The following is a 17,878-nucleotide window of genomic DNA, read 5'->3' as shown; positions in this document are numbered from 1 at the left end:
GATTTTCGCACGAATCAAAAAAATCAGCCGCGCAGCCACGCCGATCTGTCCACTCGGGAGACGCAGCCAAAACGAGGGATTAGGAAAACAGACGGAGGGGTGAAAGAATGCGCGGAGGTTTTTCCACACGGCACGTGTAGACTTTCAAAAAAAAAAATAATAAAGTAAACGTACAAAAGCAGTTTCTGCACTTCGAACTGCAGGAAGGGCGGAATTCACTGCGGAGAGATTTCAGAATACGTGCGGAGAAAAATGGGAAAGAAGGGAAGCAAACTGAGCCGAGCGGATAAGAAGGAGGTGAGCAATTCGTTCAAATCCAAATGAGGTTTTTGTTTATTTCAATTCAGGTCGCCACCGAAAATTTTCGAAATGCAGTCGTAAATTTGAGAGAAATTTGTAGCGGGGTTTGCAAAATAACTTGGTTATAAAAACGATTATTATTTTTACATTATTTTAATGAGGACGTTAAAAAAGAAATAAAAGTAAGTAGAGGGGGAGGGGTGTTCTCTTAGATTTTTTTTAAAGCAGCGCCAACAATCATGTGTTCTTAGGAATGTCTCAAAGACCAACAACATTACGCACCTCCACTCCAGGGAGGTCTCACCCCTCATTTAAACGTGAATTTCGATACCCGAGGTCAACTGAACGGTGTGTAATTAATCGAAACTAATGTCTTAGAAATAACAGCAATGAGAAGGCACGGAGTGAGATACACTCAAACACGTATTAATCTTATGTCCATCGAGTATTGTAAAACAAATAATTGGCCTTATTTCATAACAAATAATTATAGTTTATAAGAATTAATTAGCTTCAATATAATTACTTTACTGATGGATTCCTTGGGTTAAAAAAGAAAATCAACGTAACAAAAAGATCACTTTAATTCCCAGAACTCGTTTAATGGGGGTTATTTAATGAATATTAATTTGAATTAATAAGAATGTGACGAACTTTCGCCACATTCTTCTTGGTGTAACGGATCTTTCCTGTTCTTCGTTTCAGGATAGCAAGACCATGGTGAAGGAGACCATTACGACGATGAGGACGCAAGATGGAATAAGACGGGAGGTGAAGACCTTCAGCACCACCACGCTCACTGAAGGCGACTTCAAATCTTTGTCTTTGTCCGATGGCGCCTTCAAGTCTCCGTCGGTCAGCGAGAGTCGCACGGTCACTTACACCACCTCCGACAAGCTCATGTCCTCAAGAGAGGAATTCTTCAAGAAATTCGACACGAACTCCACGGAGGACTTCTTCAAGAAATTCGACACGAAAACCTTTTCCAGCGGATCGGATTTCAAAACGACAGTCCAGCAGAAACCAAAGATCCAGACGGCAACGGCTTCGCCCCAAAGGACGACGACGACGAAGACCTTCTCGAAGCCAGCCCCTAGTGCGCCAACCTACTCGCCTTCCAAAGCAGCTCCCTCCAGTCCGGCGAAAGCAGGAAGCTTCGAAGAAAGTTGTCTCAAGGCTCACAACGACTACAGGGCCAAGCACGGCGTTCCTGCTCTGAAGCTTTCGCGAAAGGTGAGTGTCGTTTGCCGTAATTTGTGTTTGCGAGTCCAGAATGGTCAATAATTCCTGCATCGCTTGAAAAGAGCAGGCGAGAGTTTTGTATTTCTCAATTGCTACTTTTGGGGGTGGGTGAAAACCAGATGCGTTCAGCAGTCTTGGAAGTATGTTCAATAGAGACGAACCCCCCCCCCCCAAAAAAAAAACTTAGGAATGGTGAACGCTCAAACACTCCCAGCTTTAATGGGGTTTCATTAAAGTTGTTCAATTTGTACGCTTAAACTCGAAGAACAGGCTGCTTCTGTATGGTTATTCCACCAGAAACGGTGATCGACAAATGTAGGTTCAAATCCCGTAGATGACAGCAACGCTATCTTACAGAATTTTACGATCACCGTACAATAGTAATGATTTTCATCAATTGATGAACCACCAACTATTCCTGTAAAGGATCTCAAAGTATTGCAGAATCACAGTTCGATGATTAAACTCCAGAGCATACTTTTGCCGTTCACAGACACCCGGATGTAACTCGTAAATTTTATTTTTGCTCATAACGATCACTTTCACGTGCATCCTCCTCCTAATCTTCGGAGTCTAAGTGTCTCGAACGAAATAGCCGCGTTCCCGGCTTATCTCTGAATGGCCCATCAGTGGTACAAGCGAATTTTGGGGGGTGAAGGAGAGGAAAAGCAACCATAACGATAGTGTAATGATGGGAGGGGACTTCTTGACAATATCTGCCATCGACACTTTTTCTGAAACAAACAAGAACCGGAAAGAGGTTTTTGTTGGGAGTCCTTCCTGACCTAGCGTACGGCATCCGATTCATTTCCACAGCACGAGAAAGCGCTTTCTATCGCACGTGTTTGTGGAAGGAAGTGTGGGCTTATTTATTCCGTCATTCGCTTCCTTCCTCAGCGGAAGGAAATTTAATTAGTCGCAAACCTCTCGGTGGCAAGGCGGATCTACTCGATCACAAGAGAACGCACGCACGCACTGACACACAGCTCGCATTCATTGAACGCAGGCGTTCTCAGAAATGAGTTTTATCGCCGGCGCCACTCCAGTTAGAACTGGACGCGTATTGCAAAAACGGCGCGTTCGTCAGTGAACATTACGGCAAGGAGGGGCGTCACGGGCCTTTTACGAAAAACAATTAAATTCACCGCATGCCAATGTCTTTCGTCAGTTTTCTTCTGTCCGTCCTCTCCACTGTCTCAGCTGCGAGGTCTCGAACCATTCGTGCGCGAGTGCTTTGAAACGATGCGAATGTTTCGCCTGATCACGAGGTGGAGGGGAGTGGGGATAATTATTTCCTCGTGTAATTAGGGCAGTCCTCGTCACGTGACTGGGTAAAAGTAGCACCGGTGCGAATCCACAATTGGCTCAGCCCCAGGAATTTTCACACTCAATTATAAAGAATCGTCTTCATTACGAGATGAGTCCTAAGTATCCGAAATAAAACCTTAAAACAAGAAGCGGCATCAAAGTCTTCAGAGCCGAAAATTCTGCAAAAAAAAAAAAAAAATGCCTGCCAGGTTGGTTATCGTATCCTCTCTCCAGCCAAGAGGCTGCGGGTTCGAATCCTGCGTAGGCATGAATGTTTGTGATTGCCTTCCACATTCTTTCACCCCAGTACAGATACTCTCCCAATACGGACTGGGTCACCATGGGAGTAGTAGACCCAAAACCTCCCGCAATGGGAGAGGCCTGCGCCCTGCAGTGGGTAGAAAAATAGGCTGATCATCATCATCGTAGTAATGCGATCTTTTCGTTTTATAACTATGAGGATAGCCTTTTTTTTGAGGGGGGGATTGACGTTCTGCATGATGAACTAGTCAATACACGGCGCTGCTGTACGTTTCCTGAAAATGAACGAATCTTTAAAGAGACCTCTTGAGAAAAAAAAAGTAGAAGCGGACGCACTGGAGCATCCGCTGCATCCTTCTAATGCAAGTTCCTACGCATCGACTTGCGTAAGTGTGGAAGGTCAATGAATCTCCAAGACGGGGCTTTCATTGCAGACAGATTTTTTTTTTATTACCGTGCAGGCAGGAAAAGTCTGCAGAATCTTGCCGGATGATTTTTCGCACTCGGTCTCGAATCAATAACCTGTGGGATCGAGTCCTGCTCTTACATCGCTCGGTGTGAGATCAGAATTCCTTCCCCTTAATATGGGTTTGAACTGGCTTAATCGTTGGTATCCAGCAAGATTCCATATTAGATAAAAAAATAGGAAAAAATTCTTAGGCAGCCCTCGGTACTATTTATTTTGAAACTCATTTAATACTCGTGGGAGTTAAACAAAAGAAAAACGTAAAAATTCCTCAACCATCGTAGCTGGGGACAGCAGAAATGTTGTGAAGCAGAGTGCTGCCATCTTGTGATGGGATACTGTAACGTGTTTTTTGTTATATAAGGCAAAAAATTCTTGCTAGGCAGCGCGTTAAAAGAGTCAATCACGAGTCTTCCCCCCAGCACTCTGCAGCTTGGTGAACACGATTTCAGTGGATGTCGATAAAAAATAATTTGATCACTCCTCGCGCAACTACCAGCAAGCTATCGTTGCCAGGATATCGGACTTTTACGCATGAAAAGCATTTCCGCAGCTCAGGGTTGGCCGTAAGGCGAAGACGGCTCATCCGAAAGCAAACGAACATTGGGAACGAAAACAGCGAGCGGGGGGGTGGGGAGAAGATGATTTTAACGAGGCGCGTTTACCGAATGTTTACAGGCAGGCGGTAAACGATGCTTCTCCGTCGGATTAATGAGAATCTACGGACACGCGCAAGTCGGTGGATGACATATTCATCATTCGAGCTACGCAGGTTGGGGGGGGGGGGGCGGTTCTGCCTTGTTGCGGCCTCGTTATTAACTCGCCTGTTGTTTGTTATTAACGGGTTGGCTAACGTGGCTTTCATTTCGCAGAGATCGATGCGAGTGGAGGACGTGCCTGCTGTTTGTTAATTACAGAAGTGAAATTGAACTTTGCGTCGGAACTCCGAGCTTGATGAGGGTTGATTGCGCAATCCGTTTTCTCCCGACTGAAAAGTGGACTTCGTAATGTGACACGCAGCTTTGATTGGACGTGTTTCAGTTTGGTTCGTGAAAATTGTCCCAAAATCTTCGGAGTTATTTTGAGTTCACTCAGGAGCGCGCCAGTAGTGTCCGGCGCCTGCTGTGTGCAAAACTTTAGTTGCCGCCCCTTCCCCTCCCCCTCCAATAAAAAAATCACTTTAAAAAAACGTTTTTTTTTTTAAGTATTTCCTCCTCTTTGGCGCCTTTACTATCCTGGCGTCTGTGTGCGTCGCACACATCGCACGTATGGCCGGTGAGTTCACTAAAAACAGATCCAGAAATGATTTTTACTCTGATTTTATGAATTCGTTTCACTTTTCTTGATCTGGTTTCTCTTCTGTTGACTTCGCTCCATTGCACGAGCATTCTCGGTGTGTCGTTTGTCCACTGATTAGCCATAAACTGATACGCGAACATTTTTAGACATTTCAAAATGATCAATTTTGTAACTCGAGCATCTTTCCCTTATCTTATATGCGTTGGGATTTGCAAACGCAGAAAAATCGGAATCCCTGAGTGCGTGCAGTATTAATATGTACACTTCGGGGTTTACTTCCCCCCCCCGCTCTCTCTCTCTGTCTCCTTACATTCTGGTCCAGTTCGGCAAAAACTGTCAACGGAACCGTAAACAACGTCGTAAGGAATAAGTATGATTGAAGAACGCGATCTGCAGAAAATATACCCGTGCAATTCCCCCCCCCCCGTTTCTTTTTTGTTTGTTTCAAGTGGGCTCGGTTTCTTAAGGCACGCTAAGAAATAGATGGATTCCAGATTTAGTCTGGTGAGCGTTCAGAGAAGCGGATGAAGAGGAGAGAGGAAAAAAAAAAAAAAAGACTCGTTTTGGGTCTGTTTTCAAAGTACTCTTTTTTTTTCGATTACATTCGTGCTTTGTATTTGCCTGGATCCTGAGCAATCTCGTGGCTGAGCGATGATATTCAGCTTAGAACAGAATTTGCAGCAAATCGAACTTCAGCCCTTGGAATAAGAGTCAGAAGCACCGAACTTAAAGCTGGATCAATCGGGCATGCGCTGTGTGATGAAGTAAGAGATTTTATAAGATTCTGAAAAATATTGCTGATCCAAAAGGAAGAAATTTTATTTTAATATTTTTTTGTAAAAGTGTAATCAATAAACATATATTATTTAATTTTCAATATCGCTTATCCCCAATATCTCCTGATCACAAATTAGAAGCCTCCCAAAGTGCCGCATACTAAGCCTATTACGGTAACTCTGTGATAGGCTTAGTCGCTTCCTCGACTCGCAAAACTTAGATTGGAATGAAAGCTGTAATTTTTGGAGAAAAAACGTGCCAGTTATATAAACACACGCGCAATTCCTCGATCTGCATACTAAGTGATCGAGGATGAGGCAGAAGCTACTTCGATACGCTTCGTAATCAACCTGACACATCTTTTTAAAAAATCATGCAAATTAACGTTTTGCTAAGCCCTGTTCGGCAATTTAAGCAAAATCTTACGCGCCACACAAAAACATATACTCGCCCAAGATCCTTTTTAATATCCCAATAATTCAGTGAGTCCTAAAAACTGACTGATTTGGTGGCGCTGCATCTGTTTTCTTTAAGATGAAACTCATTTCGAAGCAATCTTTTATTTCCAGTGTGCAGCCACTCGCACAGAATTTCTCGAACAGTGGCTAAGCCTATCTCACTTATCGAAAGGTCGTTCTGAAATAATTGAAAACTAAAATCAATGTGGAGGCAGCAAACATCATTTCCTCCATTTTACGAGAGGAACGAGGTGCGGAAGAAACAAATTTGATAGACGGAAATATTTCTTCATGGCTGACGGACTGCGCTTGGATGGATTTGGAGTTGCGCATCTGGAGAAAGTTTCATTCGATGAGAGGACGAATGTGTAAAATGAGGGAAACGAAACCAAAGCTATTGGGCTGATGCAGGTAAGCAAGGGTCCCTTGAGGTGAGAGAATCGAGAAAGAAAGAATTGCGGAACCTTATGACGTAGAGTGGAGTCAATGGGGATAGACATGAAACGGGTGACATGGATTAGAGGGGGGCTAACGGAAAAAAAAACATCGGAGAGTATGCGATGGATCTGAATCAGAGAGGAAGCGGGTGGCCAGTGATGTGTACTTGAGCTCATTGAGATTGATTTCGGGGCAGGGGGGGGGGAATATCCTGTTGTGTGCATGAATTTACCCTCAAAAAAAAAAAAAAAAAAAACCGGGTAAAGAGCACTGAGAGGCGAGCCAAAATGGCGATCGTTCTTTTGAGTGCTTCGCATGAGGACAGCAGGATGAAGACTTGTGGGTTACAAGGTTTTGCAGAAACAAGGGGATGTGATAAAGCACGAGTTATTAAAGGGGTCTTTATAGGGTAGACGCTGAACACTATTTTAATGCACAGGGAAGAAGAGAACGAGGGTATCTCACAAAATTGTTTTCGAAATGTGGTCAGCAAGAGGTGGACAAGATTTTCTCTGATGGAAAGGCTGCCAGGTGTAATTGTGAGTGGTGTTTCCGTGATAGTCAGTCGTTGAGTGTGCGATGGATGGTCAGTGAGAGTTTTCAGCAAATGAGATTTCATCGCAATAATACTTACATTTTGAAGTACTGAAATTTGAATGGATATTAACCAATAGCTGCTCGTATTTTTTAGATTTAGAAGATGCTTTTCACGAACCATCCCGAATATGCCGCAAAAATTCCACGATTGGCGAATTTGCGATGTTCAGAAATGTTTTAAGGCGGAAAATGCCTTTCCAGATTTTTGGAAGGATGAGAAAGCCACGAATACGTGCTACGAAAGAGGAGCATGCACTGGAAGAGAAATCCAATCTTATCATTGTAGAAGATTTTTTAACATTGTTTGATGGAACTGTTTTTTTTTTTTTTTTTTTTTTTTTTTTTTTTTTTTTTGCGAACACTCATTTTCACTCCACTGAACAATGGTAAGGAGAGCGTTTCGAGTGGCTGTCACGGCCAAAACTATGGACCGGTTATGAAATTAGTAAGAAAATATTATCTGTGGGTAAGTGGCGTATTCAAGAGGAGGATGAACTGAAGTACGGAGTCTCGAAACATTCCTGAATTGGTGAGGAAATCTGAAGATTGGAAATCCGTTTACCAAGACGCGTAATAAACGATGTGAGAGAAAACGGACCATTCATTTGCAAAGTGGGAGGGGATCATAACAAAGTAGGGCTTTATGCCAGACCTGATCAAATGACCTGCGAAAGCCAAAAATGATCGCACAAGTTCCCTTCAACCTTTCCCATGCCTTGCATCCAGAAGAGGATGTTGTGGGCTGTGAGATGCATTTCTCGAGTGTCTCATACGAGATACGAATGGGGCCGAATCCATATTGGTAGTCGCTGATTATTTAGATGGTCTCCAAGTGCCGAAGAAGATGGTTGTTGCAACCATCTTCTTCGGGAGAACTAAGATTAGGATGATAAAAAGATAGTTTCTGTGGTCAAATTTTATGTCCTTTTCTGTTTCGAAATGGGCTAAATATAGGCTTACTTCCATGCTGTAGGAAAAATTCTAAATGTGTGAGGTGAAAATAAATTCTCTGTAGATTATTAATGGTACGCGAGAGATAAACGAAGCAAATCGATGTTTGTGATTAATAAGTGCGGTGTTTGTCTTGCAGCTCTGCAACTACTCTCAGGAGTGGGCCAACCAACTGGCCAAAACGGACTCCTTCCGACATCGCGATGAGCACAAATACGGGGAGAACATCTACATGAAGTGGAGCTCGGATCCAAACTATGTCGTACCAGGTAAGCTCTCTCTGTCTCACACACAGCTTTTTGTAGAAGTGTTTAGTACCGGATTGGTAGGCTTTTAGAAAAATGCCCGTTTTAAGTTCTATTGATTAGAGGGAACTGTTCTTAAGTCTTTCTTTCTTTCATCCTGTTCGATGGAGTAGCTGAAACTTGAGTTTTTACATTTGATCTCACATTGGCCGAGTGGCTAGTGTACTCGCTCTCCAACCAGAAGGCTGCGGGTTCGAATCCCGCCATGGGAATGGATGTTTGTGATTGTTTTTAGGTGCAAGATGAACTTCACTGTCCGGTGTGAGACCACTTCCCCGTCTATTCGAGGCCTGAAAATTTTCCAGTTTGGTCTCTCCGGAGACTATGCATAATAATATTAATAATAAATAAATAAAAATAGAAAAACAATTCTTTAGCCCACCCAAAATACAAACTTTACTCTAGGTTTGCAAATAACCTTCCGTGGATGGGAGCATCATAAAGTAAAATAAGAAAACTCGAACAAACTTTAAGTGACAGTTATAAACAACATAAATCACTAGATGGCAGCAGTTTTCTGCCGTGCTGTTTTTCGATACTTGTAACAGTTACCGATAATCATTGGCTCGGCTACTGGTGACCGGTAAGAGTGAAATCTGGCTCCTCTAGTTTCCTAAAAGCTAAGGCTGAAGCAGCCTTGCCTGCTGCCTTTGACGAGTAAAAACGCATGAGAAGATGTGTTTGTTTTTATGCAAACTGTTCATACGGCTTTCGACTAGAAACGGACTGTTTCAAATTCTGCTGAAATAGACTTGCTCAGGGCCGTAACCGAGGACGTGACGAAAGGGACCCCGCCTCGGGCGCAACTAGATTTGGGGCGAAAAACGTTAACAATAAATAAATAGATATAAAAGTCCGCTATTTTATATTGTATTTTTAAATTTCGGCAATACGCCGCTTTAGACACACGAATTCTGCAACTCATTTTGATGGAGTTAATAGTAAGTGTTTAACATGTTGCATTTAGTAAAATGATTTTGTCATTTTTGGGTTGGGGGCCGCAAGTTAGACACTTGCCACAGGCGCTTCATATCCTCGTTACTGTACTGGACTTGCTAGTAAATCCGTACTCGCGCTACAGCATCGTCCTTCCTACTTCATTATGGCACGCGGTGGACTTCCCTCCAAGCCCTGGAAAATTATCGTCTTAGTGACCTCTTCCCATCATAGCAGCTTACACGTAATAATTTTCATCTACTAGAAATGAAGGGAAGCGGATGGAAATAGTCAAGGGGCCGACAAAAACTCGAAGAGATACCCGAATACTTGTTGCTGAGGGAGGGGGGGGGGTGAAGGAATTCGTAGTAACGCTCCTTTTTTCCAAGTCCATAAATAAGAATCTATTTCACCTATTTATGGATTCAAATTGCCATCGATTGGGGAAAAAAAATATTTTTGATCTCTGAGACGTTATTAAATGCAAAAGAGTCCCAAATATTTCGGGCTTCGACTGAGATTGAATGCTTCGGGACAGGTAAAGAAAACGCATACAAAACAAAAAAGAGAACACACCTTCCGCATGAGATTCGTTTAACTAATCGAATGTAAGCGGTTTTGCCTAAAACCATGCAAGCTACATCACCTCATGAACAAGATCTCTCAGTCTATTTCTGATCCTGAACTGCACGAGAGGAGGATGATCCATTAGCATGGCGATATTGGATGAATAACATCCTAACCCGCCATCAAACAGCCAACAACTGAGAAGGGATTTTCATCCACGTGGATGAAATAAAGGAATTGCTTGCGAAGAGTTAACCGAATAATGGTGAACTTAGCAATCCATTAATTAAACCTAACGAGAAAGCGTGATTGTGGTTGGGAAACACCCCGGTGAGTGATGTCACAGTTAACCGAACAGTAAAAGCTGTTTCGGGGTTCCAACAACACATTACGACACCGCAAACGCTTCCTCGTGACTCAGACACGCCTGCACGAATGATGTTGCGCGTCATGTCGTTTTAGAGGGACCTTGAGAGCGAAAAATGAAGGGGTTGTGAAAGGAAATTATCACGGGACCAGAAAGAGGTGACGCAGATGATTTATTGCGACGGGAGGAGACGCGTAAGGAACAGCAGCTCCTTCTTTACAGCAGTTCCAGGTGATATTCTTCGGAACAGCAGTTAAAACACTCCGTTTACAAGAGATGCGCGCGCACATAAACACGCAGCCTTCGCTCTGCAAGTATTCATTACATAGCGTGCCCCTACTGATAACGAAAGCCTGCTGTACTGACATGCTAGATCATGTGACGTCTTTGGGAAGGAATGGACGTAATACGGTGCACTGTTCATGTCACGTTCGTGACTATCTCGTGATGGCAGGATCGAATCTTCTCAAAAGGTGACGCACTGAGGACTCTTGTTGTGGGTCGGAAGCCCTGCGTTTCTGATATTGCTGTTAGTGATGTTTTGGTGTGAAATTTCAGAAACTGCTACTGTCAACAGTTAACTTTTTTTTTTTAAAAAAATATCGACAGTAAAAAAAAAAAGCCAAATGACTGTTTTAATAAACTGCAGATAACCTCTTCATACTTCTCTCGCTTTTTATTCATGTAAGATGTTTTTTTATGAGAAGTGGGCAAAACTGTCAAAATCGGTTAAAACATTGTGACGAGCACTTCCCCTGCTCCCCCCCCCCTTATCATTTTGATCCGCCAGCGTCGTTATTTTCAGCGGAATTGAAGCGACATTCCAATTTCCTCTAAACTACTCCATCGATGACATATGAAGACGTCAGAATGTTTTTGGCACTTTTAGCTTCAAAAGGATGCATTTCCTTTACTCAAATGGATTGAATGCTCCGAATATGGCAAGCTGCTGTGGCTTGTCTTTTGGGAAGAATCCATCTGATTTGGTAATATTCAATTTCAAATCAGAATGACAGAAATGGAATTGGGATCGTAGTGATCCGCGTAATAAAAGGGGTTCACGTACTCTTCTCAGTCTGAAAGGTGATTTAATCAGTCTCACACAGAGGGCGATGGGTTTTCCCCTCCCGGCATTTCATCTCTGAAAGCAGGGAAACAAACCTGTCAAGAGAACAGGCAAAATTCGTAAAACACTGGCCTCATAAACTTAACTGTTAAAGCCAAATCCCAAACAACTCTCTTTTCAGCGCTTGGCTTATTGAATCATCACTTAATTCTTCAACACGCTTTATTTTCGCCACAATTCTGGCCACGATTGCTCAGACAAGCCCACATCTATGAAGGTTCAGCTTCTCATACAAGAACCCACTTATGAAAAACTTCGCCACGATAAGAGATACTTGTGTCCACATCTCATTTGAGGACGATTTAATATTTAGTTGCTTTTTTTTATATAGAAATTATGGACTTTACAACCGTGTTATAAATAATTATTTTAATTTCCTAACGTTTCGACCTTCATATTAAGGTCATCTGGAGTATGGACAAGGTGAGTTATATTTCACACAGTATGCTAAAGAGACAATGATTTGATCAACGGTTATTCTACTGGCATGACCTCTAGTGAAATTATAATATATATAATAAAAAAAAAAAAATAAATAATACAAATAAAATTAATTAGAAACTACATCAAATCTATATTCTATTTAAGATAACACCAGAGAAACATTCTTTCGTATAGATAGTTTTCTTACGTAACAGTGATGTTCTGATTTAACATGGCAATTGTTATATTAGATTTAAGATTCTGGATTATCTACAGTCCTGTTTATAGTTAACTCTTAGGGAGAAAGGTTCCGTGGGTAGAATATGTGCCTTCCATGTGCTTGGGATTTTTAGACCATCATTATTGTTCAGATTAGGGTGAATGATAAGAATCTCACAGGCTTTCTTAAATTTGGGTTCATACCATGTTTTGGTGTGATGTGAACAACTGGTGCTTTTCCATCTGAGGAAAGTGTCTAATGTCTGGAGATCCCATGGCCGCCAGACATTAGACACTTTTACCTTAGCCACCTAAACAAACAACACAAACGCATACAGTTCACAACTGAAATTGAAAAGCAGAACACGCTTCTGTTTCTAGTCTTCCTTCAGTCTTTCCTTCACTGTTTAGAAATCGATAGATTATGGCAAATATATACACATAAACTCCTACCATAACTCAACACAAAAAAACTAGGTGTCATTAATACTCTAAAAAAACAGGGCTTTGAAGATTTGCTCCAGTGAACAAGCGCTTAAAGACGAATTTAAAGTTATCAGCAATACTTTTCTAAAAAAAATGGTTACAGCCACAATACTATCAACAAAATTTCTACTAGACCTCACTAAGAAACAAAGATAAACTAGACTATAATAAAACTATAACATTCCATACTTTAAAGAAACATCAGATAAAATAAACAGAAAATACAGAAATATAACCTCAAAGCCACCTTCAAACTTCCTGCAAAATTAAAAAGCTTACTCAACTCATCCAAAGAACCCCTCCCTCCGCTCGCCCACCATGGAGTATACCGTATTTATTGCACCTGTAATCTACCATATATAAGGGAAACAGGACGCACAATTCCTATCAGACAAAAGGAGCATAAATGACAGATTAAATATAATAACTATGGTGAAGCTGGCTGATCATGCCCTGAACACTTTACATAGGATTGACTTGAAAAGCACCAGTTTACATCACGTCAAAACATGGTACGAACGTAAATTTCAGGAAGCCTGTGAGATGATTCGTATCATCCACCCTAATCTGAACAATAATGATAGTCTAAAAATTCCAAGCATATGGAAGGCACATATTCTACCCACGGAACCTTTCTTCCTAAGAGCTAACTATAATATAGATAATCCAGAATCTTAAATGTGATATAACAATTGCCATGTTAAATCAGGACATCATTGTTACTGCAAGAAAACTATCTATACGAAAGAATGTTTCTGTGATGTTATCTCAAACAGAATATGGCTTTGATGTAGTTTCTAATTAATATATTAATTTTATTTGTATTTTTTATTTAATTTTTTTATTATATACATTATAATTTCACTAGAGGTTATGCAAGTAGAATAACCGTTGATCAAATCATTGTCTCTTTAGCATACTGTGTGAAATATAACTCGGCTTGTCCTTGTATATTTGTGTTATACTCCAGATGATGACCTTCATATGAAGGTCGAAACGTCGGGAAATTAAAATAGTATTTATAACACAGTTGTAAAGTCATAATTTCTAAAATGAATGCTGATCACCATGTAACACTAAAAGAAAAGAATATTTAGTTGCATTTAAATAATGACAAACGTAGAAAGGCTGCTGCTTAATCTCTTAGCGAATAATGAGAAGAGTAGCCAGTTCTAGAAGAGCGTGTGTGTGTGCGCACACACAGGTGGCAAGATTTGCAGCAGCCTTGACTCTTCAGGCAATCCAAATCAATCCAAATCAACCGAAAATCCAAACGTTCAGGCAAAAGTGAACAAGACGCTTGTGTGGAGGACTTCTCTTCAAAAGAGAAGAACAGATTGAAATGCTCTGACATCGGTGCAGATTGAAGAGGCACTGAAGTCGCGTAGGGAAGTTCTTGCTTTAAAAACGAACTAAAATAATAACAAAAAATCCTGAAGCGTTGGGACTGCAGTAAGAGAATGAAATTTCTTATAAGTTTGATATTTACATTTAAGCAGTGAGAACCTCGACCTTGCAAAACTGCTGTGGATCATTCTATACTTTCAGGAAAGTCTGCGTTCAGTTCGTTTTCATTCATTCGGCCAAAACAATCGGGACGGTCCCCACTCGACTTCATATTTTACAAATCAAATTTCAGAGTAGTTTTTGCCGCTAATTGAGTAAAAGAAAGCGAATTGTACTTGATGGTATTTTAGTACGTAGATCGAATTCAAAGAGAATTTCCATTTCCTTTATAATTTTTTTTTTTTCTTTCTTTGACCCGCAGGAAACGAGCCCGTGGACAGTTGGTACAGCGAAATCCAGTTTCACACGTTCGGAGTGGAGCCGAGGAGTTTAAAATCAGGTAAGAAGTCGCTTCTCTTTTTAACATCCTCAGGTAGATTTAAGGATTCCACCAAACCTCACTTCATTTTCAGATAAATACAAATGAAGAGATTATCTGTTTTGATCCGCATTGGAACCTTTCGATGAGAAAGAACAGTTTCTGGCACGAATCTGCCATCAAAAGATCCACGAAATGAGCGGGTGAAACGGCCCGAGAAGGGGGGGGGGGGGTTGTGCAGTGGTTGTTTTCTACGGATATTTGCACAGTCGCTGGTCATCATGCAAATCTGTTTTAAAACATGCGCGTCGACTTCCATTTGTCCGTCCGAAGTTCAACTCGTGCAGGAGGAAATAAGCAGAATGTGGGTCAAACACTTCGCGGAGAATCAAAAGTTTAGCGAACTTTTCAGTCATCGCCACACGCGAGAAACTTTGTAAGCAGATTCCTGCGGCTCCGACAGGCGCGTTAATACAAAGGCAATCGCCAGGTGATGGCAGAGGAGAAGTCCCACCTTGTAAGAGCTTTCGGGGGGGGGGGGATATCGAAAATTGATACACCCTCAGCTCTGGCGTAGTTGAAGAGATGACGATTAATGGGTTCGTCGGCTGTTTGCGGAAGATCAAAAATAAGTCGATGAAATAACTGCTTCCCTTTCGAACGAATAACTTGGACTCGCAAATTTTCTTGCCACGTGATGAACACCAGGTCATTGGAGCGATGCCGTCCTGGGGAAATCCCGTCATGCTTAATCCAAAATCTTCATTCTGTCTTAACGCTTCCGGGCCACTTTCTGCATGCAGACTGGGTGGAATTAAAAGTAAAAAACGATGTCTTATGAGCCCCTTCGGTGCTGGCATTTTCTTGGGAGTTTTTTCTGAGTATTTCTTCGTCGATGTGACCACCACATCATTCTTATGGACGGCTAGACGAGACAAAATCGTTAAACCAATAAATTAAAAAAAAAAAAAAAACAGATAATGTTGCAGTGAAGACTGATTCAGTCGTTCCGACTCTTGGTGATCTTGAGAACAAAATCTCTCCTCTTGTATTTTCTTTCAACAATCATAAGTAGGTAAGTTCCTCCGGGGATCGAGAGTTAGAAAGATTGAATGACAGGGAGAATGTGTCGCGAGATTCGGAAGTTCAATTGGATTGGATGAGGCAAGAATTAGTTTAATCCTTTATCCAGGTGTGAGCAAACAAAGTTTGCGCCTGAAAGTATCTTCAGGACTGAGGAAGGTAGTACAACACCGGGCAACTCATAGCAAAGGTGGAGCAAGATAACATCACTCCTATCCCAGTATCTCCCTTAATGCAAAACACATCTCCTTGCGGATATGTTATGTATTAAGGGAAGGGCCTACCCAGACCGGTTTCGACCTTTATTGAGGTCTCGTCAGTGGGAGCCAGGCCCAGATGTCAGGCAGAATGCCATTAATACAACTGATCACACAAATGTTCATGAGAAATGATTTTCATTAATCCCAATAATAGTTAATTTGGAGCACGTTGTTAATAACCGAATTAATGTTTTTCGAAGCAAGCATTGCAATTCGGACTTCATTTCTTCTTTCTCTTTTCAGGCCACTTCACTCAGGTCATCTGGAAGGGCAGCACAGAGGTCGGGATGGCTTTCGCCCGCAGCAAGTCGGGAAAAATTTTAGTGGTCGCCAATTACGATCCAGCTGGAAACATGATCGGCAGTTTCGCAGGAAATGTGCCTCCTCCAAAGAAATAATAAACAAACTTTTCTAGTCCATGCCACCCCCATTTAAGGGGTTCACTTATTCAAGGGTTCCTTGTGCAGCAGCAGTTTGTACGTTTCCTTTGTTATGAGCACTCAATTGTTATTCTCGGTGTTGAACCTTTTCTATCGTATTAATCGAGTTAATTATACCAAAGATGTCACGTGACACGCATTCCACTCTACATTCCACGAATCGAAATATTAGAAGCAAATGCCTCTTTGTAAATTTGTAACGGAGTTAGTTTGAACGGTGTGAAATATTCCCGTTTTCTGTACGTAAACAAAAAAAACATTCCTTTTTCATATAAAAGCTTGTTTCTAGTCGACGTGAAGCTCGAGGGGTAGTTTCTCTTTTGATTATAACTTTTATTTTACTAAGTATTTATTCGTAATAATCTTCCTTCCGAAGACCGGAAAACACGTAATCTCAATGTGGTTTTGTGCGATTTGTCCTGAGTCATTAGAATCAGACAGGATCCTCCGAAAAGCTGTCTTCCCTGCACTTGTACCGCTGGGCTGCTTGAAGCACTGTAGGTCGCGGTATTGCTTGACCTTCCTGCTACTTTATATACTCCATACGTTACTGTATGGCAAACGAAGCCTTTTCACAGCGCTTCTTCGTGTACTTTCACGCCAATCCTTTGCTTAAACAGCCTCCATTGTCACGCGGAAGAACGTGGAATTCTACGTCGGATGTTGGCTTGCAGTCGCCTTCGTTGAGCTTCAATATTTGATGGCGCTGCCCTGTTTTAAGTGCCTTGTGATTTGCGGAGTGAGCCTCAACTCTTGTGCCTTTTTCTTTTGTAAATAAGAATGCTACAAGAACGGAGAATCCAACCGAAAATGCACTATTTAACCGTCTTTTAAGGAATGAGCTTCATCCAGTATGTGATAAAAAAAAGTCCAGCCAAGCCATCTTTTCACTTGTAAGACGATGTAAACTCTTTTCGTTTGATAGCCGTTCAAGGCTTTCATTTTCGCTAATACAATTGCAGAAAGAGAGAGCGAATTATAGAAAACAACCTTCCGTGATATTTAAGATGCTCACTTTTTTCGTAAGACAGGGAAGTCATGGGTTCGAAATACACAAAGTTCATAAACCTTGCTGCGGTCTTTCTCTACGATTTCTACCACGTCCACTGCACAAATCATAAATGAGGACGAAACGATTCTGAGTGAGTACACAAGTCCGTTCCGGGGGAGGGGGGTGATTTCAACGTTTTAAACCAAGGTCGGCCAGTCATGATCTTTAGAAATGTTTTTCGATGTTCCGCTTGGCAGACAGTCCCTTAACATTCTCCAGAATTTAGAGCTTCCTTCTCGTACAAAAAAGAGAAAAAAAAAGCATTTCTGAGTCTGTAAAGTTTTCTTTTTGTAATTATTGTACAACTGAAAGAATAAAACCTTCGTTAGTGCGTGATTGTGTTTCATTCACTTCTTTCAGACGTACACCCCTTAAAGGAGAGCGCGACATGAACACAAAATGACGCAGGATATGTTTGTTGTGAATTATAAATCCCAAGCAAATAAATTGTCTGTCTCAAGGCAGAAGAAAAATTCCTTCCGTTGAATGAGACCAACTCACTTGCTTTACATTGAAAAACCCTTAGAACAGTTCTTTGAATCCTGGAGAGAGAGAGGAGAAGGAACACCGAACCGAGTTCTGTCCGACCAAAAGGCATGTATATATATATATACATGCCTTTTGGTCGGACAGAACTCGGTTCGGTGTTCCTTCTCTCTCTCTTTCACACACACACAAAAAAAGAGAAAATGA

At 41.6% G+C, this 17,878-nt stretch overlaps 1 protein-coding gene across 1 annotated transcript; it reads left to right on the top strand.

Annotated features, from left to right (window-relative positions):
• Positions 1-1,008: 1,008 nt before the first annotated feature.
• On the top strand, positions 1,009-17,521 carry LOC150103695 (uncharacterized). The gene is made up of 4 exons (XM_090396497.1): positions 1,009-1,533; positions 8,237-8,366; positions 14,295-14,372; positions 15,938-17,521. The coding sequence occupies exons 1-4, from the start codon at positions 1,018-1,020 to the stop codon at positions 16,090-16,092; spliced, it is 879 nt and encodes a 292-aa protein (XP_090252623.1). The 5' UTR covers positions 1,009-1,017; the 3' UTR covers positions 16,093-17,521.
• The last annotated feature ends 357 nt before the right edge of the window (positions 17,522-17,878 follow it).

Source organism: Typopeltis vanoorti, chromosome 8 (genome assembly GCF_054136105.1).
Source record: "Typopeltis vanoorti isolate ZY-2024b chromosome 8, IOZ_Tvanoo_1.0, whole genome shotgun sequence".
Lineage (NCBI taxonomy): Eukaryota > Metazoa > Arthropoda > Arachnida > Uropygi > Thelyphonidae > Typopeltis > Typopeltis vanoorti.
Note: the sequence above shows the minus strand (reverse complement) of the source record. Positions and strands in the feature narration are given on the sequence as shown.

Excerpts from the sequence above, each read along its gene's own strand:
- LOC150103695 (XM_090396497.1), top strand. The coding sequence starts at position 1,018 with ATGGTGAAGGAGACCATTACGACGATGAGGACGCAAGATGGAATAAGA. Across the intron at positions 8,367-14,294 it reads TCCAAACTATGTCGTACCAG|GAAACGAGCCCGTGGACAGT; the intron begins GTAAGCTCTCTC and ends TTTGACCCGCAG. Across the intron at positions 14,373-15,937 it reads GCCGAGGAGTTTAAAATCAG|GCCACTTCACTCAGGTCATC; the intron begins GTAAGAAGTCGC and ends TTCTCTTTTCAG.